The 21,746-nt window shown below is 38.0% G+C and overlaps 1 protein-coding gene across 2 annotated transcripts in view; it reads left to right on the top strand.

The window, feature by feature from the left end:
* The window catches only part of PDE7B (phosphodiesterase 7B), a 311,613-nt gene that overhangs the window by 87,757 nt on the left and 202,110 nt on the right, over positions 1-21,746 (top strand). Inside the window, exon 2 of one of the 2 annotated variants that reach the window (XM_059177480.1) lies at positions 15,549-15,609. In XM_059177480.1, coding sequence (XP_059033463.1) covers positions 15,549-15,609 — 61 coding nt within the window. Of the gene's footprint in view, positions 1-15,527; positions 15,610-21,746 lie in introns of those variants that run through there. The other variant, XM_059177481.1, reaches the window with a different exon arrangement.

The raw sequence follows: 21,746 nt of genomic DNA, 5'->3' as shown, positions 1-21,746 counted from the left end.
AGTTAGTGTAAAGATACTCAAAATCAGATCCTGGTTTTAGAACTTTGTTTTGAGAAAATTCCATAATTTTACTTCCTTATTCAACTAAGTACTCTCTTAAAAGAATAATCTTCCATGATCTGATATGGGCGATAGTATCAGAAGGACTGATGGCCTGTTTGTACAGATGAAATCCAGAATGCTATCCAACATCAAGATTATTCACTTTGAAAACAAACAAACAAAAAAGATTTACTCTTGAGATTTAGATGAAGAAATGTTTCACTAACAGAGAGCTAGCTCTAAAGGAACGTTGGCAACGGTGAATGTGAAAGGTATGAATGGTGGCAGGCCAAGAAAACAACTGAATATTACTTCCTTGATTCCAAATGCTTAATATTTTCGTTTGTAATACATGAGTAACACTGATCAAAATTTTTTCCTGGAATCATAACAACAAAATATATTACAGGAAGTGTCACAAGAGAATGTCTCCTGTCTTAATAACTTCAGAGTAAATAGAAGATTTCAACACGAAGAACTTTGTTCTACAGTGAGGTTATTAGCACTGTGAACTAAATGTTATTTTTTGGAACATTCTGAGGTTTTAATTCCAGACTTTAAGCTTGGTTTAATACGCTTTGCAATATATGTGTATGTAGGTGTGTGTATGGGGGTGGTGATCTGCATATGTTCATAAACATTGAACATATGTGCACAAAAAGAAATCTACATCTACCCCCAAATCTTTGTACAATAAGGCAGGGTTGTAACAAGGTTTTTAAAAACAGGTCCGTGTTCTTTTTTTTCATGACCACACTCTCTCTCTCACACACACACACACACGCACACACACACACAGAGACACTAATTCAGAGGCTGAAGGGGAAATATATGGAATATTTAAAGCAAATCTGGATTCAGGCCTTAAAGACTTCATGGTCTAATAGACAAAGAAGTGAAAATGTGAACAAGAAAATGGAAAGCTGCTATAAGAATTATAAGACATTCAAGGAAGAAAAAAGGTTAACTTCAGCTCAAAAAGTATCAGAAAAGCTTCATAAAGGATCACCATGTTACCTGGGCCTTGAATAATATGGTGAACACATGGAGAAAAGAGGGTGAATACTGAAGGACAAGTGCCTACACAGTTGCATAGACGCACATGTGCATAGAGTAACACCATGGAGCTGGGACCTTTACCCGTAATGTCGAATCCTCGGGTCCGGAGGGCACGTGGCTGGTAAATGCCATCCACAAGCTGCTGGATTCCAAAGACCAAGCTCTCTGCCACCCCTTCTTTGTACTTCCTCAAAAATACAGAAGAAGGGACACCTGGGTGGCTCAGTCAGTTAAACATCTGCCTTTCGCTCTAGTCATGATCCCAGGGTCCTGGGAGCGAGCCTCTTGCTCAGAGGGGAACCTGCTTCTCCCTCTGCCTACCTCTCCCTCTAATTGTGCTCTCTTCCTGTCCCTCTCTGGCAAATAAGTAAATAAAATTTTTTTAAATTTTAAAATTTAAAAAAAAAAAATACTGAACTTGTGGGAAAAAAACGAGCACAGGAAAGATTCACTTTGATCGGAGGACAAAGTAGCATGATGTCCAGACTTGTCCAAACAAGACTTTTCCTTTTCTGTTCTCTTGACTCTGATGAAGGCCACAGTGTAAAGGTACCATAGTTACAGAGGCACACACTGTCTACTTCCTCCTATGTACTGGGCACTGCACTAAGAACCTCGTGTGGGTTATCTCATTTAATCTCTTAACACCTCTGTGTTGTCTCAGTTTTTCAGATGAGGAAAGAGAGGCTTTGAGGGAAGGAATAAGTCAATTTCCAAGGTCAAACTGCTAGGAAATGGTGGGGCTGGGATTCAAACTCACAGTTAATGAGACTACAGACAGCAGCTTGAATTCTTAACCACCAAACCTACAGCATAATAGACAGCAGTTCTATAATATGCATCATGTGTGTGCGCCCGTGCATATGTGTGTGTGTGTGTGTGTGTGTGTGAAAGAAAGACACACACACACACACATTTCATCCTCACAGTGATAACCAGAAAGGTTATTGTATTGACATGTTTGAGTGTAGCAGAATTTGTTTAACTAATGATCAGATTCCTCGGTATATGATATTTTCTTCATTCACCCATGCATGAAAACATTTATTATGTACTTGCTTTATGCCAAACAACCTGCTTGATCCTAGAATTCAAAGCTAAGACATAGTCCTATCCCTAAGTAGCCCAGCCTTTTGAAATTTAAGGATAGTAAATCAATACAATGAACCTATAAGCATGATTTTACTTCTAAAATTATTTGTTGTTTTGTGTTCAATTTCTTTCTTGCTTTACAGAAAACACAAGGAGCTTTATGTCATCAGGTTAAAAAGATTCAATATAAGCAAAAATCTACTAGTTCGCTAAGCATTAATTAATTAACAAGCATTAATAGTAGATGAATATATGTCCCATTACAATGTCAGCTGTGCAGGCAGTTTACTGATAAAGCATGATCTTCAGGATTCCAGAAGTTCATTGATAATAATGAAATCTCAGATCAATGATCATCTCTACTTTTAAGAAGGCTAAAGAGGATTTTGAGGCCATAAAGTGATTAAGATGAGAATTTTAGGCCATCAACAACATAGCACCTACTATCTCAAGTAATCCCCGTGACCTTTATACAATTTTTCTCCTTCCACACCTGAAACACATGGCTGGTTTAACCCTTCAAACATTTACTAGTGAGATGGCATATAGATATTGCTTCTACTCCTTGATATGGACCCTGACCAAGAAGATTTAAAAACAAATTCTGTCTGTTTTATTGTTTAATTTTAGGGACATTCATCAGTGGAAAGAGCTGCTGGTTGAAAAATGAAGTGTATATGAGTCCTGCTTTTCAGGGAAAATTATGTTTCAACCATATAATACTTGGAGAAATCTTTGCCTTTGGGTTGGGCTCCACTTAAACATTCATGGTAGATTCACTGCACCCCCCCTCCCACCAGATGCCAACTTCTTTTTTTTTTTTTTTTTTTTTTTTTTTTAAAGATTTTATTTATTTATCAGAGAGAGAGAGAGGGGGAGAGAGCAAACACAGGCAGACAGAATGGCAGGCAGAGGCAGAGGGAGAAGCAGGCTCCCTGCTGAGCAAGGAGCCCGATGTGGGACTCGATCCCAGGACGCTGGGATCATGACCTGAGCCGAAGGCAGCTGCTTAACCAACTGAGCCACCCAGGCGTCCCCAGATGCCAACTTCTTAAAGGAATAATGCCATCAAAGCTTGCAATATGATCTTATTTAAATTTTATGTACAATTGTACTCACTTTTCTTCTCTTTAATTTGAATTTTCACCATCTCACGGACTTTTGACTTGACTGCCATATAGTAATGAATGGATTGGGTAGATTTTAGGCCCATATCATCCGTTCATTCTTTATTTCAAGCAATATTTATTGACAGTCTAGGGTGTGACAAATGATCTAGGTGCTGGGGCATAGCAGTAGATTAGACAGGAAGTCTCCACCTTTATGAAATGAGAAAGATCCAACAGGAGGTGACTTTTTAATACTGCTTTTATCCAAGTATGTTGTGGGGATTAGTAAGATATACCAAAGCAGAATACAACTGTTAGCAAAATAGACACTATTTTCATTTTTACTTGTAGCTTTTAAGACCTGTCAGTTGTTTCTCCAAGATATTGGATTTTCCAGCTCTGATTTGAAGTTGCCATTGATTGCCAGTAGAACTTACAGAATTCTCCTTCCCGAGGCCAAATGCATGTCTCAGAGCTGTCCATATGGACATGGTCAATACAGTTTGACCAGTAATGGTTTTTTGATTGTCTGTGGGAACATCTGGATCTTTGACCTCACAAGTAGTTATACAACAAGCCCTTATCCCTGTGGAAAAGTGTTTGTTCCTTTGTGGCTCAGAGGCCCTGTGTTTGCATGTGAGGCTTCATGTTCTGGAAGTCATTTTCTCTAGCACTGGGGTTATTTAATTCCAAGGACTGGTTTAAATTTCTTTTAAAACTATAAGTGTATAAGATTACATTTAATTGTTGGTTTATGTACAGGAGCATTACTGCACTGAGCAGCAAAAGCACATTGTAAGTACTCCTTTGTCTTGTGTAAATATTCATTCAGTTACAGGCTGGATGAGGTCCCATAATCTCTGAATCACCATGTCTGTATGATGATTTGGAGGTACTGCTGATATTATCTATGAAGTTTTTGCTGTCTATAGGGTCTTATAAAGTAGCTTGGAAATTGCAGTGTAAATCAAGAAAACCAATGTCTAAAGCTTGGATGCTTCAGCCAGATGGCTGGAGTTTAGCAATTTTGAGTACATTATGGGCAACACAGGTCAGACAAATAGGCGATTATTTCAAGGACTTGCAACATCAGTCTTCCAGGGGCAGCAGAGGGACAGGTTGCATGTAATATCAGTCTGAAGGGTAGGAACACAGAGTCCTGTTTGGGTTTGATTTTCACTCCGAAGGTGACAGTAGAATAATGGAATGATTTTCTTGGAGTACAGCGTGCTTTCCCAGTAGTGTCTAGAAGGAGATTCTATCTCAAGTTTTGGGAAAGACTTTGGTTACAGGACCATAGTTCCACCATCTTTGGGGAATCCATGGACTTGGCTACTAATCACCCCTTCACTGTGTTCTCAGTCTTTACCCTATGCATGACTTGAAAGGTCCTGCTCTTTGTAAAGTATTCATGCTAGACATGGAAATTTGACAAACTGCATTCTTATTTCCATGAACTATCCTTTGTAATGGCCATATGGATTACACTAAATCTAAAGAAATCTGATTGTGAACACCCTGTGTGAGTGGTAATGCTGGAGAGTCAGAAAGAGTGAACAGTTGTGGTGGTGGTCCTTAACTTTGTTGTTTGCCAAAACTGTGAGTATTAGGGAGAATGAAGATGATGTCATTAATCACTCAAGTATAAGACGGTATAAGCAGAACTCTTTTCCCACTTAAAGATACAGCCAAGTGTGGTGAGGAGCAACATCAGTCAGCAAACGTGGCGGCTGTATGGTATTCCCATCACAAAAGCTTTCTAAACACTTTTGGGATTTCTCTACTGCCTTGAACAGATGGCCTGTGACCTGTAGTACCTTTGTTCAGATCCAGGGCCTACAGAACCCAGGCTCGTCTCCAATCACTAAATGGAGTCCCACAGGGCCATGTGTGATCTGGTCCTTACCAACTTCCCCAGCCTCATGTATCCCACTTGTTAGTTCTGATTATCTGGACCCCATCCCCTTCTAGCCATTCCTAACTTCCTTCATTTACTCAGCCACCTTTAGGTTTTTGTGCCCATAGTTTATTACCCAGAATAAATACCCTTCTAGCTTATCTTGTGTCTTCAACTCCCACTAAGGACTAGTTCAATGTTAGTTTTTCTCTTCCTTATCCAATCAGAATACATCATTCAGGAACTCTTCTGCACCCATCAAGATGTGGCCAGTGTAGCTGAGCACCTATGAGAAACCTCCTTCTCAAAACCACTTGTGTTCCTCCCCTTCCTCAACACCAAGTAAAAGGGTGCATCAGGCACAGTCAGTCAGTCTCTGGGCACCAAATATAGGAACCTCCTAAAGTCAAAGTGTCCACTATACAAAAAGTCTGCTTAATTCTCTTTAATTAGGACTTTAAACACACAAGAATTATCTGAGAATAATATAATCAAAATAGAAATAGTTTCTACTGAATTTAATAAATAAATTCAGCATAAACAGCCAAATATAGATAATTACGTTGCTGCACTGGGAATCCCTCAATGAAGGTTTGCTGAATGAATATTTTGAATGAAATATTCAACTAAAGTGAGACGTTAAACCTTGACATCCTTCCCTTACAGCAACTGGAGATAATTGTCTTGGAGGGATTAGTCCAGTTTTCAACCTGCTCTTTGCCCTCTGATTTCCCATTCATTCATTAAACAAATATTTGTTGGCCTCCCCCATCTAACAGGTACTGCAGGTGTCTGTTTATGCGTGCTTCAGGCGCCTTGAGGCTACCCAGGGCAATGACTCAATGTCCAAATTAAGGGGGTAACATGGACTAACACTGGATGGCAGCTGGAAAAGCCATGGTTTTCATGGCTTCTCTGCTTACAAATAATTGTATATTCTTGAAAGTAATAATAATTTATTGGGTACTTACTTTTTCCAGGCACTATTCTAGTTGGTTTACGTATATCAATTCTCATGTGATCCTCAAGATGAACCCATGGTGTAGGCAGTAGTAATATCTACATTTGACGTATGAGGAAATTTTTGAGGCAGAGAACTACTGAGTAACTTGTCCAGGGTCATGCATCTGGTAAATGCTGGAATCTTGCTCTCAACTCAAGAGTTCATATTCTGATCATCGTAAGACCTTTTGAAAGGGAAAGTCACCTAACTTCATTGGCCTTGTTTGTTTACTACATCTAGAAAGTGACTGGTTGGCCACAGCGCTTTCCCAGATCCCTCCCAGATTAGCAGTGCATGTTTCTGGTACTGGAGCTGCCCTGCCCATGCTACAGAGCCATGACTTTTCCTGCCTTTTTTCTCTGCCCCTCACATGAAACTCTGTTTCCTCTCTTATCTAATGCTTTCTCAAAATCTGCTACTCTGCCCAGCCTGGCCTTACCACTTCAATCTTGCCCTGCCAACTTCTGTTCTCAAGACGACTCTGACTTTGCAGGTTACCCTCTAAGGGGCGAGTGCTCTCCATCATGGGAGAAGACAATTTTTCCCCTCACAAAATCCTATGATTTACACAGTAGAGCTGTGTTTTCTTCCTTTTAGACAACCCCATGAAATGGCCCTCTCCACCTTCCACCTCCTTCCTTCCACAAAACAACGTACACACCAGGCCCCATTACAGGTTTCAGAGTACATAAAATGCTTTCACACATATTACCTTAATTATTTCAGTAAAAGAGTGACCATTGTCATTCCTTCTCCTTCTACAAAGAGGTTCAGAAAGATAAGTAGTATTTCCAAGATCACACAGCTAAGGAGGGATTAAATTTGGGATTTGGATCCAGATGCTCTAATTTCTTTCCACTATGAACAGCAATGCTGTTCTCTTTCTATACTGCTTGCTGCTTTCTCTGACACAGAATATCTACGGACTTCACTCTTAAAAACTCACTATGTAAAAATTAAATATTTATGCCTTCACGGAAGTTAACTGTAGCTACTTATGAACACCTATGACTCCAAAAAGAAAAACAAAAGATGAAATTGTGTTGCAAAATTCTGACATAATTTTTTCTGACTTTATAATTGTTTGTGGCATAGGTTTTTGTGTCTGATATAGGGGAATTCTCAGAGACCATTCCAAAATTATTCCCAAACTGCCTTGGACCCAGATGTCCACTTAGTTGCTATGGCTGGGTGCATTAGAGAGATATCTTTGTTACATTCCACAAGCCATCAGCCTTTGCAGGTACAGATTCTGCTAAAATTGTGCTGGACCAAAAGCTTATAGCCATTGTTTTATGCAATGAAAAATGTGATATTCAAAGTGAATTTCGATATGTGCAATAGAACTCAAGCATAAAAGTGCATGGAGAAATTCTGCAAATACTGGAGAGCACAACAACACAGGACAACTCTGAACCTGTGCATCCTTTGACCCCAGGATCTCCTTAAGTGGGGATCCAACCCGACATTAGATGGACAACCTTTCTAGTGCCTTCTACTGTCCATGGCTGAGAGGACAGAAAACACAGTTCTGAATTCTGGATGTTTGCTTAATAACAACAACAAAAAATTACTCTTGGGCAGAAACCAGGTTTTCCAAGTTTTGGTTCATAATAAGTAGTTTTTAAACATTTAAAAATAGGGGTGTGTAATAAAATGCTGAGAGACTCTCTGGAGATTGCTGTTGCTGGCACTTCTCTAATAGAAAGCATACGCCATTGAGCTAACATTTTGTTCTTTGACTGAAGGAGAAAACAAAGCTGTTAAAAGCTTGGTAGGCTCATTTTCCAATAGCAATAGCATTAATATCTTTCAAGTCACTCCTAACTGTAGCTAATTAGAGGTTTATGAGGGATGGCCCTCCTGAGGGGTCAACTCAGGTTATGTAGCCCACAGATTTGCTATTGACTATTGGCAACAATGGATTTGTTAAAAGAGTTTCTGCTCAGCTCAAGGTGGTTATCTTTTTTCCTTTTGCTGATGTGTCTCGTATTTTGACTGGCTGAAGTTGGATTGGACAATGAGGCCCCAATTCAAAGACAGTGCCGGGCTGTTGCTGGAGATCTGCACTGACAGATTGTTGAAAACTTACTAGTCTGACGTTTTAACAGCCTGCAATGGGATGGAAATCTACTCTTTCACTGGAAAAACTTAGAAAGGAAAACATGAGCTTAAGCCGAAATCAGCCCCAGTTCCAAATCTGCCATCCTCTGACATCAGAAAGCCAAGGGCTGCCACAGTGTTTAGAAATTGAGGCCTGGCTATGCCACCCACATGGTAGATGAAACTTGTGCCACCGTAAAGTAGGAGACCTTGGAAACTCACCCTGTGAGAGCAAGGGAAATTGTGATGTACTCAACTCTAGGTGCTAATGGCTTCACCAGTAGCGACAGGACAGTCGGCCTCACATGAGGTTTTGACTGAATGGTTAGGGACTGTTCTTTTGGCTGTGGTCATTCTGTGTAATAATTCAAGAAAAAAGAATAAGGAACACCGCAGACTTGGTACCCTCTTGGAGATAGAAAGGGACAAAAGATTGTAATCAATACAATTGGTGAGAGATATCTGGGACCACCATATTGTAATTATATTACAATGCTAAAAGAATTTTTTAAGCATCTGATTCTTCAAAAGCCAACTCAGCCTCTCTAAGCAAGCTCAGAATTTTTATAATCCCTGTTGGCCCATACTTACCTCCTGTCCCGCCTGTGACTACCACTTTGATTAAGCCCTCTAACCTGACCCACCAGTTTCGCTCTCCTCATGGGCAGCTACTGGAAGGGTCCCAGCAGGGTGTCAGGACTTTGCCTGAGCAGCTGCCTCTGTCCTCTCCTTTGTCAGCCAACTCCTTCCTATCAGACCTGTCTTGTTTTGGAAGGATTCTATGTTAGCCCCAGGCAGCACTAGGGAGCCCACCACTGAGGGTGCCCACGGTCTCCTATGTTCTGGTTTCAGACTGACGTATAAACTTCCTGAGGACATTTGGTGTTCCTAAGACTCATTTGATTTTGTATTTACATTCATGGTACCACACCTACACAGAGAGTAAGCACTCAATAATGACGTCGTTTTGAATATTCAGGCATTCATTCATTCATTCATTCACTCATTTGATAGACAATGGAGTTCCAAGCTTCCACGCCCTTGTTAGACTTTGGGAGTTCAGTTTCTTAACAGAAGCTATCTTTTTATGATCTATAGACCTAGGCTATTTTCTCTCGAGGCTTGTCTTCTGGAATCTGGTTTTGATTAGTAACATTCTGTTTATTGTTGGGGGAAAATGTGAGATGGAAAGTGACCCAGATATTATGAAATGCCTTCTCAATGTTGGGTTTCCCCCTTCATCACCACACATAGCTCCCCATCGTGTGGCTGCATCTAACAGCAACACTTACTGGTGTGTGTATACGTAAGAGTCCAGAAAACAAATTCCTTTCATCCTATCCCAGATAATCTCAAATTCCAAGCATGTCCCACAGAACTGCATTAAAGAAATATTCATTCATTCATTTAATTAACATCAGGAGTGCCTATCATGCACCAGTCATCATGCTAGACACTTAGAGGTTCAGAGGTGAACAAATAAAACAGATGCGTCAGCATACAGGCATTTGCCTTGATTACTGAAAGCCTCACTAGAGAAATTCTTGGATGGCAAATTTGCAGAATCAGAACACTCAGTGATGGGGTGAGGGTGAGGTGAAGTCGGGCTGTGCTGAGGCTTGCCTACTCCCGGCTGGCTTTCTTGCTCCTGACACAGATGAAAGGTGCTTCATTGACCACCAGAAAGCAACCATGGTTAACACTTCTTCAGCTTGGGAAACTCAGTTTTGATTTTTTTTTCCCCCCCTGGGATAGGTCTAGTCATATGCTAGAGCTCTTCATGTTGTTTTTTGTTTAATGCTCTATCAAGCACAGTCATGGGCATGTTGGGTTTTTCTGCATTTCTGCGGGATCCAGCATTCAGTTACTAGCTCCATGGGTATCAAAAGGCAATCAAGCCAATAGCTTTCTAATCTTTGAATCATTGCCATGATGGTGTACTCTTGAAGTTAACAATTCCAGTGATGCCCCTTGCTCTCCACGCTCCCAGTTGTGGCCCACCATCAGTTCCCCTCATGAGCCAATTCTGCATTATCAACACTCATTTCTAGATGCCTAGCATATAGCCTTTAGTGAGCTTCTGAGCACCTAATTTCATGTATTAAATGTCTTTCTACTTAAAAAAAAAAAAAAAATAGCTACAACGATGGGAAGAAAATAATCAAGGAAGCACAGCCTTTTAATTATTTGCTGATAGCATTTAACATTACCTACTTGCAGAAAATAGATATTGCCTCAGCTGGAAAACCACCCCAAGCAATGAGGACTTCAGTTTTGGGTTTTGTTTGCTAATGTTTCCTCCCATCCAAAGATATTAAGACACCTGCCCTAAAAAGATCAATTGCTGGTGGCCTGCTGAGAGACTAATATATTCAAAGGATAGGAAATATCCAGAAAAATATAAAGAGTATGAAGTCTTATTCGAAGCAGGAAAAATAGTAACTGATTTAAGAATGACAGAGTGCTGCCAGTTGAATAATGTATGAACTTTTCACTATCTTTAATGTTTTTTATTTCTTTTTTAAATGTTTTTTTATTTCTTTTGAGTATATTAGTTGCTATTATCATTATTTTAAGTATTTTCATTTCAGATATAAATTTCCCTTAAGAAAAAGTTTTTGAATACTTTAGTGTGATTTGTAAAAATCACGCCTAATATCAATTTTTCATAACTAATTTTATTATGAAAGTAATGAAAAAATATAGTTCACATAAGCAAAATATATTTTTTGCACATTTTGCAGAAACATGATTTAACTAATAGAAAATATTTTTAATTTAAAATACTAAGATGTAGTATTTTATATATTTATATTACATAGATAATGTAGGTTATCCATGTTTGTCTTCCTGACTAAAAGGCAAATTTTAGATATAATATAGAACTTTTTAATAATAGGAATTAGCAACCAAGTTGTGAACTATTCTGAATTTTTAGATTAGAAATATTCATTTTTAATCCTCATAATAATGAGAATTAAAACTTAATGAATAAATTATATTTATTCATTTATATTTTTGTATTACAATCTCATCTACAGTACTTTAAATTAGTACATTCTTATTCACAATGAATTAAAACTAAACATAATGATACTAAGATGTAGACAAGATTGCCTTGTTTTACAAATGAGAATGCAAGTTTGACAAAACTAAATAAATCCTCCATAATAATATAGTTGGTAAGTGATGGCAACAACAGTATTTGAACTTAGATCAATCTAGTACAAAGCCTATGCTCTGATAGATTAAAACCCAGGCAAAAAGCCAGCGGCTGAGTGAGGGAAGAGGATGTCAATGGACATGGTCTACCAGACCAAGACAGAGAGGGGTCCAACAATAGTCCAACAACATTAAAGAATCTGTGTCTGCCCATCAACTGTCAGGTAAACTGTCAGCTTTCATTCTGTCACTCATGGTAGTGGAGTATTCTGTAGTGAGTGGTACTCTCTTGGCCTCAATTTTCTATTCTCTTAAAAGAGTATCACAAAAGGATAGGATGAGAGATGTGCAGCACTTAGAACAATGCTTACTTAACCCAGAGTATGGGCTAAATGGATGTCAGGATGTCAGCTATTCTAATCTAATTCAAATCTAAATTAGATTTAGATTCTAATCTAAATTATCTATTCCTACTAGCTAATCTAAATTAGCTATTCTAATCTATTCTAATCTAAAAAAGATTCACAAATCTTTTTTTAAGGGCCTGGTAAGTATAAGGCATCAGGATTTTTTTATTTTATTTTATTTATTTATTTGAGAGAGAGAGAGAGAGTGCACAGAGGGAGAATGAGAGGGAGAAGCAGATCCCTGCTGAGCAGGGAGCGTGATGCAGGGCTTGATCTAGGACCTTGAGATCATGACCTGAGCAGAAGGCAGATGCTTAACCAACTGAACCACCCAGGTGCCCACAGGAAACAAGACTGTAATAAGGAGGCACGTTGGGAGCACTAACAATGAAAGTGGTTTGAATCTTCATGTCTTTGAGGGCAACAAGCATTCAAACAGGAGTTAATGTGCAGCATATCCTCTGTGCTTAGAAGAACATATGCCAAGAGGATTTCTGTTGCCAGCAGGGCTCTAGCTCCTTGGATGGAGATTTCGATAATTATGACCTATTATTTGGGGTAGTGTTGGCTGGGAGAGATGGACAGAACAAGAAGAGTTGGTATTAGGATATCAGGAAAAAAAAAAAAAAAAAAAAAAAAAGATGGAGATCCTGTAGAGAAATGGGATTTTGAGAAGTAGGTAGAAGCCTGGCATCAGAACCAGGTCAAAGTCAGGATCATGCAGCAACAAGGAGCTTAAATGGGAAGTCCCAGCATCCATGACCAGGTAGAGCCATAAGGAGACAGCTGCAGCACCTGAGAACCCAACAGGGCATGAGATCTTGCCTTATGGAAGATCCTGCGGTTTTCTGAGACTCAGACTCTGTGGCTTAGCCCAATTAATCTCTTAGACTGGGTCATTGTCCTAGGTTGCATAGCAAGCATAAGTGTGGCAGCCAAGGCCCTGTAAACACTGGCATCAATGAGAAAAAGCACTGGAAAGAATCCGGTTTCTTTCAAGTCCTGAGAACAATCAGATCCCCTCCTGGGCATTGCTTTAAAATCTGTTACCACCATTAGGTAACTTTACGAAGCAGAGCAATTAAAGAAGTAGTTAGAGGTGCCTCAGCCATTCCCCAGACAGCCAGGGAGATGAAGACACAGAAGAGGATGGTCCGGTGGTCATCAGAAGAGCCATCACACCTGCTCCTGCTGCTCAGTCACTAGCTGTGTGGTCAGTGAGCCCAGGCGGGCCATGACTGTTAAGGAATGCATGTTTCAGGACTTATAGAAACTTATTCTGGATTTGTTTATGTCTAGGAAAGACAGCAAGACCCCCATGGCACAAGTCACACCCATACCCATCCCCACCTGCCTCTTTAGGAGCATATATAAGATTGCCTTTGAGTTTGGATGGCGATGGGAAATCATGCGACCTCCACCAACCATCTACTTCCAGCCCCTGTAGTGAAAGAATGGAAGCTCTTCAATCCCAGCACATGTGGGGGCTTGGCCATTAACAAAGGGTAAAGGAGCACTCCAGAGTTGTTTCCTTCTAGGACCCAGGATATAGATTGATAGGGCTCCTTAGCACTTTGGTTTTTGCCAAGAAGTTGAGAACATTTTTAGAAACCTCTGCTCTTTCCTTTAAAAATAATTATTAACTCTTTCGGGTCATAAAAATACCCCTTGGAAAAGGAGGTAATGCGGAAATGCATCCTAGCAATTTGAATGGGTTTCACCTTTGCCAAAACACAAACAAAACAGGAACAGATGGTTGAATCAGACTCCACGGATTGTTAATCCTCACATTTGCTCTCTGATCTGACTTTGCGGCGTATACCAGCATCCCCATGTTACTTCCAAAGAAATGAAGCGTGGAGAGATTAAATAGCGTGATAAATATCACATGATATTTAGGTCAGCAGAGTAGCCGGGAAAAAAAGCTCATGATACAGACTCTCTGCCTAATATTCACTGCCCTCTTGCAACGTTCAGGCACATCCAACCTCCCTGCTCTGCCATTCCATTCTCTTGATTCACCAGAGCAACTGGCTTCCTTCCCTGAGCCAAATGTCCATCTCTCTGATGTAGGTCACCCCAGAAAATTAATTAGTTTGAACGTATATGATCGAGTTGTCAATTACCCTCTCAACCTGCCCTCCTTAGTACCACAGGATTTCATAATTATGAATGACAACATATATGCTCCATGTATCACCCTCCTACCCTGATTTTGAGCTTCCTTATTCATTGCCTATTTTTATGCTTTTTCTGTAAATTAATATGTCTACAAACAATATGTACTATTTTTAGATATCTTCAACTTCATATAAATTGGAGACAGTTTTTATATGTTTTATATGATTTGAAAATTTTATGTCTTTGCATGATTTGAACACTATATATTTCACATAATTGGAGCATTATCATTATATAACTTTATTATTATACATTCACATGTACATGTCACACATATATAATTTATGTTTTTAAAATATGTATAATCCTCCCCCAAATAAAATATACATAACCCTAGTTCATTCATTTTAACTACTGTATAGTATTCCAATGTATGAAAAATATATTTAGCTGTTTTGTAGCTGGACGTTAAAGTTGTTTAAGTAAATTTCTCCAGTCATTGGTCTAGAAGATGACTTGCTATGTCATTGGATATGCACATTTCAACTTTACTATATTTTGCCAATTTTTCTCTGAAGTAGTTCTATCATTTTATATTCCAAACCCCAGTATGTGAGAGTACCCTTTCCCTACATTCTTGGTAACAATTGTTCTTACCAGACCCGTAAGTTTTGCCACACAGATGAATTCAAAATAGTCCTCATTTTACCTTTAATTTGCTGGTTCTTGGTTATTAGTGTGGTTGAATTTATTTTCTGTGTTTATTGACCATTTGGATCCCTGCTTCCATGCATTGCTTGTACCTTCATCCATTTTTCTATTGAATTATGTGCTGTTTTCTTCTCAGTTTTAGAGGATTTATTTACATATTCAGGTACTAACCATTTTTCAGTCATATACATAAATGTAGTCCATTCTCAATAGCTGATGGTTATCTCCAGAGTTCACCTTGCACAAAACTTTTAACAAGCAAGTTGAAACTAAGATATAGATAAGAAAGTTGCTATTTCCATGAGTCTGTGAGTTCAGGAAGAGCATCACGAGGGCCACTTTTTCATCATTTCCTTATTTGTTTCCTTCAGGTTCAGAGAGTTCAGTGTAGGCCACTTAGTTTTGTGCCTACAATATCTGTGTTTGATTGCAGAGTGGGTAGTTTAGAATAATTTCAGTCTGAATAAGGACCAATTTTGAGAGTGATTAACTTCAGAGTAACCTCAGAGTATTAGATCTAAAGATTACATGTCTTCCACTGAAATAGAAAACATTAGACACCTAATTCATCTCTGGCCACAACTCAAAACTCCTCAGAAGAGCACACAAAATCAGCCCCAGGCAGACTCATGAGGCATGAAGGAACAATTTATCCCAACTTACCTCCTAAACATTTACTACCAGGAAATTTTCTGCTTGTGACACAAATCCCTCGACTTAATTAACCAAGCAAAACATGAAAAGTAGAGTGAAGTTATGGTGATGTCCAGTTATGAAGACACATTGTCTTGGGAACACTAATATAAGATCTTAAAATAATTATGGCTTTCCTTCTCTTTCAGAGGTGTGGCGAAATCTTGTTTGAAAATCCTGATCAGAATGTCAAATGTGTTTGCATGCTAGGTAAGAAGCCTTCTCATTTTATATATATTAAGTATGTTGATGTCACGTGGACTTCCTGTTGCTCTGTAGCCTTACTGACAGTCTTTTGTTGCATATTACAGAGGCCTATGGGTTTTTTTAATAGGTGTATAGACAGGGATAGTACATTTATATGTGGAACACTTGATGATAAAAAGGTTTAGATTTTATTAACTGTCAATAAGTCAAGAACCATGCTTCTTAGTCTGTCAGAATTACTCTTGGATCGTCGGCATAACATAGAATTGGGTGCCTTGTATTGAGGCAAATGTGATGAAAAATAAGAATCACACTGTTGGGGTGCCTGGGTGGCTCAGTGGGTTAAGCCTCTGCCTTTGACTCAGGTCATGATCTCAGGGTCCTGGAATTGAGCCCCACATCAGGCTCTCTGCTTGGCAGGGAGCCTGATTCCCTCTCTCTCTGCCTGCCTCTCTGCCTACTTGTGATCTCTATCAAACAAATAAAATCTTTAAAAAAAAAAAAAAAAAGAATCACACTGTAATTCCTAAACCAGAATGGTAAGTAAGTAAACTATTAAGAATTTACATCACAGCACAAAGCTCTTACTAGAGCCTGGGAGAAATATACATATGAACTAATTTAAAGTTAGCACAATTACTGGCATTGCCTTTGTAACAGAATTGCAACATTGTAATGAAAAATCATTTGTTCTTGTGGGATGATCTATCATCGACACCTTTCACAAACCTTTAAATATATAATATTCAGTTAAGAAATGAAGTTGATATGATTTTCCTCATTTTATAAGTTAGAAAGCTAGTAAAGAGAATATAAGAGATGTACTTCACCTCCAAGTAAGGAATTGTCCAAATTATAACATAAATGTTTTTAAACTGTAAAGGTTTAGGTATAGTATTTAAACTTATTTAAATCACTAAGCTATGTCTATTAAGCTTTTGGTTAATTATTCAAATAAAATAAAACAGTAGCTTGGATAAAGAAAAATAATCCCTAAATTTGACTCACAAAAATCTTACTGTTGTCCATTCCAATCTTGAAAAATACTCATTAGCAAAGAACAAAAGGATTCATTCTAGCTCTTCCATTTTCTCTGGTTAGCTCATAGGTTGACAGCCTAGGTTATTAGTGAGATGACTCAAAAATCAGCAAGATAGAGGCATGGGATGGTCTTGGTAATGTGTAACCTAAGATAATCGGATAATAGTAACCAAAGATTGCTCATGGCTTGAAAAATAACCAAAAACTAACAAAAACAGATACCATATTTCCCAACCTCTTGATCCTCCTCATTTTTTTGTAATAGTGTTTTAAACCTTTGTTGCAGTTCTTATATGTTTTCATTTTAGTTAAGATGGTGGCTATATCCCCTGTTCAATGAGTATTTTATTGGAAATACATAACAAGAAACATAGCATAGCATCCATACAGCCATTTCAAATATCCCTTATTTCTTATGAGATAGATAGATAGATAGACAGACAGACAGACAGATAAGCAGAAAAAAATTCTTTGTCCAGCCATTATATCCCAATGTTGGATTTGGGAAAACATTCCACCATCACATCAAATCTATTCATCAATTAACCCATTTAATTTTTTCAACAATAGGATGAAGCTGGTGCTGTTATTATCTTCATTTTATAGATGAAGATAATAAATTGAAGTAAATTTTCAAATAGGGTACCTGAATACTATTAAAATATTATATGATTATAGTAATTATAGTAATCTAGTAATTTCAATCCATTTTTTTTAACCCATAATCATTTTAAGCACACGAGCATCATCTATTTTGCCTGAATTCTCTTTTGTCCTGGTTTCCCTGTGAGTTACTTGTTTAGTTTATAGCAAGGACAGGGATCGCAGCAGACTGTCTACTACTGCCTATAGATCTCTCTTCCCTAAAGTAAGGCCAGTCAACTTCCCATCTCTTCTAGATTATATGGAATGTTTTGTATAGCTGCCGGAACACATTCCTGGCCATGAAATGCATCCCCAGTGAATCTGCCTGATTATACAATATTCAAAAACTAGAAATATACTTTATTAACCAGTTCCATGTGACTATTACTATCATAACAATTATAATTAATTGAGCACTTAAATATATGACAGGTGGAATCTATCCTAAACACCTACATAATTAGATCATTTATTCTAAGTAAATTAAGGCACAATATCTCTTTCAAAATACAAATAGTCTTGGTAACAGCAGTATATGATTAAGCCTGCAGATTTCATTAGTTTATTAGATTTCTATTTTCTTAGTGATATAGAACTAAATAATATAAAGTCATTATGAGAATGGAAGTTTTTATTAGTTTGAGGACACAGGAAAAGTAAAGATGGAATAGAAAGAACATTCATGCATTTTACCTTTAAAATGGATGGTAGATGGTTATGTGGTGTCAAAAATAATACCATGCCTAGAAAGCTTGATATATTCACATAGTGAAAATTTGTGCCCTCAAGGAACTTGCATCTAAGAAGGTTTAGACTTTTTCCTGTTTATCTTTTTTTTTTTAAGATTTTATTTATTTATTTGAAAGACAGATATCACAAGTAGGCAGAGAGGCAGGCAGAGAGAGAGAGAGAGAGAGGGAGGGAAGCAGGCTTCCTGCGGAGCAGGGAGCCCGATGCGGGGCTCTATCCCAGGACCCTGAGATCATGACCCAAGCCGAAGGCAGCAGCCCAAACCACTGAGCCACCCAGGCGCCCCTTCCTGCTTATCTTTTTAAGAGGATTGTTACAAAATTTAACTGAAACATTTGCAAAGTTCTTTGAAATCTTAGATGAAGTAGAGTACAAAATGAAATTATTAAATTATTATGGGTATCAATACACATGCATAACCCACCATTAACAGGTTGTACCCCTGGTGTACCCAGGTGTACTCGGGGGCCATCATTTCACAGCAATATGGTACAAGATAATAAGAGAAGTGAAGTCAAATGGTTTATTCCCTTAAAATCAAGTTATGAACATGTGACTCACTGTAAATGAGAGCATATCTTATATTTCATCAAGAAGGGGAATTTATACTCACACAACAACAAAACACCTCTTCACCATTATCTGAAGTATTTGTTGCTTCCTTTGAGAGGAAACTGTGATCATGCACTTATGACTTCCTAAAGCATTTCTTGAGAAAATTTTGCTCTCCAACAGTAAAAGATAGACTCTGTTATTTTAAGGGACTATTAAGTTTTCTAATTGTTGCCAGTCATAAGCATCATTTCTTTTTTCACAGGTAATGTTACCACATTTTTATTAATAAATCAGAATTTCCAAACAAGAAAACCAAACCAAACATTTATGCCACCTCAGAACTGAGATCCCTAAGGGAGGCCAACCAGAGACATCCATGGTTTTAAGTTGTGAAGTTTGGGGCTCACTGTAACCCCCAAGAGTTCCCTCTTTTCCCACTTACATGCCACAGTGCTCTGGCTCCACACAGTGGAGACAGAATATGGAAGAGGGTCACTAGCCAGGGACACCGTTTGCCGTTTCTGTCTCTCCTGCTGGTGCGTCCCCAGATCATTATGAAAAATACTTCGAGTGTATGAGTTAAGCTGTGTAGTTCATAACTTTCAGATGTAAGCCATCCTCACCAAAGTTGTGCTTCTGACTCATTACATTCAATGAGATAGAAGTGTAAAATTCACCTTGAATTACTCTGAAACACGAATTCAATGCAGTTTTAAGTGGGAGCAATGACTGTCTTGTGTAGGTCTTACAGAGAATCATTTCTGGGTTGAGGGGAATGGTTCGTGTTGGATATGAAGGTAAATAAAGATGTCCTGCAGGGCTGGCTACACTGAGTACTGAGTATTCATCCCCTCAGAGAAGGCAAACATGGGCAATTGAGTTAAGCATCAAATTGTAACAAATATTACTTTCTTCTTCCCTTTATCCTTAGGACATATGTTTAAACTCCACCCTCCCAACTCCATCCTTTTTAAAATTTAGTCATAAGATTTCTCTTAAGCCCAAACTGACCTCAGAAACTCATATAACTATATCCAAGGGTATATAGCAAGACCTGTGTCTTACTTAGGTATAATGAGCTGATACCAAAAGAAAGAGGAAGTGGAAGAGAAATTAGCTCTTATTGCACAAGTAATGTCTAAAGTATGATGAGTTACAAAGGATTTTACTTTTTAAATATAATGAATCAAACTGACTCACAAAAAGTCAAGCATATTTTTAAAAATTACATAAAGTGAGCAGTGTTGATTCCCTTCTTAGTCTACTTGCTGACCTCACTCTGTGAAATGATAAATTTTGGGAAAAGAAACTTTTAAAAAAGAATTCCCCAACAGACTTGATGCCTCTTATAACTGCTTCTTTCTCCTTATTCTTAGAGGGAGATTCTCTTAAATAGTAAGCCTTATTTTGTAGTCGTTTGGGGAGGAAGGCTGTTTTAATTATTTTATTTGAGTACGACTGACACACAATGTTACATTAACTTCAGATGAACAACACAATGATTCAGCTTCTCTGTACATTATGTTGTGCTCACCCCAAGTGTAGCTACCATCTGTCATCATACATTATTACAATATCATTGACTGTGTTCCCTAAGCTGCCTTTTATTCCTGTGAGTCTATTCCATAACTGGATGCCTTTGTCTCCCACCCCCCTTCACCCATTTTTGTCATCCCTCCACCCCCTGCCTCTGGCAACCATCAGTTTATAAGTCTGATTCTGCTTTTTGTTTGTCTGTTTATTCATTTATTTTGTTTTTTTAGATTCCATATTTGAGTGAAATCATATGGTATTTGCCTTTCTCAGTCAGATTTATTTCATTTAGCGTAATACCCTTTAGGTCCAGCCATGTTGTTGCAAATGACACAAATTTATTCATTTTTTTTTTCCTTTGGCTAAGTAATATTCTATTGTGTATGTATATACCACATCTTCCTTATCCATTCCACTATGGATGAACGCTTAGGTTGCTTCCATATCTTGGCTATTGTAAATGACACTACAATAAACACAGGCGTGCGTATATCTCTTTGAATTATTTTTATGTTGTTGTTTTCTTTGGGTAAATACTCAGTGGTGGGATTATTGGATCATGTGGTATTTCTATCTTTAATTTTTTGAGAAAAATTCCTACTGTTTTCCAGAGTGGTTGCACCAGTTTGCATCTCCACCAATAATATACAAGAGTTCCTTTTTCCCCACATCCTCATCAACACTTATTTCTTATATTTTTTGTTTTTAGCTATTCTGACAGGTGTAAGGTGATATCTCATTGTGGTTTTGATTTGCATTTCCTTTAATCCGTAACTTATGGCATTTTGTTGGCTCAATTTCTCCAACCTTTATCAAGGTTTAATTTTACAGTTTGAAATTTTCAGTGATGCTGCTTTTATTTCATCTGTGATGTTTTCATGCTAATTGGTGTCTTATATCAACATAAAATATGCAGTTTTTTAGAACCATGGCTTAGAAGAGGGTGTTCATACTGTCAGGCTTTTGGTTGAAGTTTCTTATAAATCAGTTAAAATGGTTACCAGTTTCAAAGCAAAAAATAACACAAAATCAGTGTTTTACTCGCATATAACATAAGCAAAGAGAGACTTGTTTTCTAGCCCCACCGCTGAAAAATTAACTGTGTATTCATAGAATATGTTTTGTCTTTAGGCTTTAATTTATTGTTTTTCTGCAAAGTGGAAATAGAAACATCTGTTCTTTCTAGCCGAGGGGTTATTCTGGTGATAGAATAAAATGTTCTATGAGGAGACATTGCTTGCTGTTAATGTCCTAAATATCATTTATGCATCAATAAATTGGTAAATAAATAATAAACAATTGAACACAAACAAATTGATGATAATCAAAATAATGAATTATTTATTGATGACATTAATAGTGTTTAGAAAAGCAACTGAAAAGTGAAACATTATATAAATATGAGAACACTTTTTTAAAAGTATTGAATATAGGGGCGCCTGGATGGCTCAGTAGGTTAAAGCCTCTATCTTCAGCTCAAGTCATGATCCCAGGATCCTGGGATCGAGCCCTGCATCTACTTGGCAGGGAGCCTGCTTCCTCCTCTCTCTCTCTGCCTGCCTTTCTGCCTCCTTGTGATCTCTGTTTGTCAAATGAATAAATAAAATCTTTAAAAA

This window comes from Mustela lutreola, chromosome 6, assembly GCF_030435805.1.
Source record: "Mustela lutreola isolate mMusLut2 chromosome 6, mMusLut2.pri, whole genome shotgun sequence".
Taxonomy (NCBI): Eukaryota; Metazoa; Chordata; class Mammalia; order Carnivora; family Mustelidae; genus Mustela; species Mustela lutreola.
The sequence above is the reverse complement of the archived record's forward strand: the minus strand, read 5'-3'. Positions and strand labels throughout refer to the sequence as shown.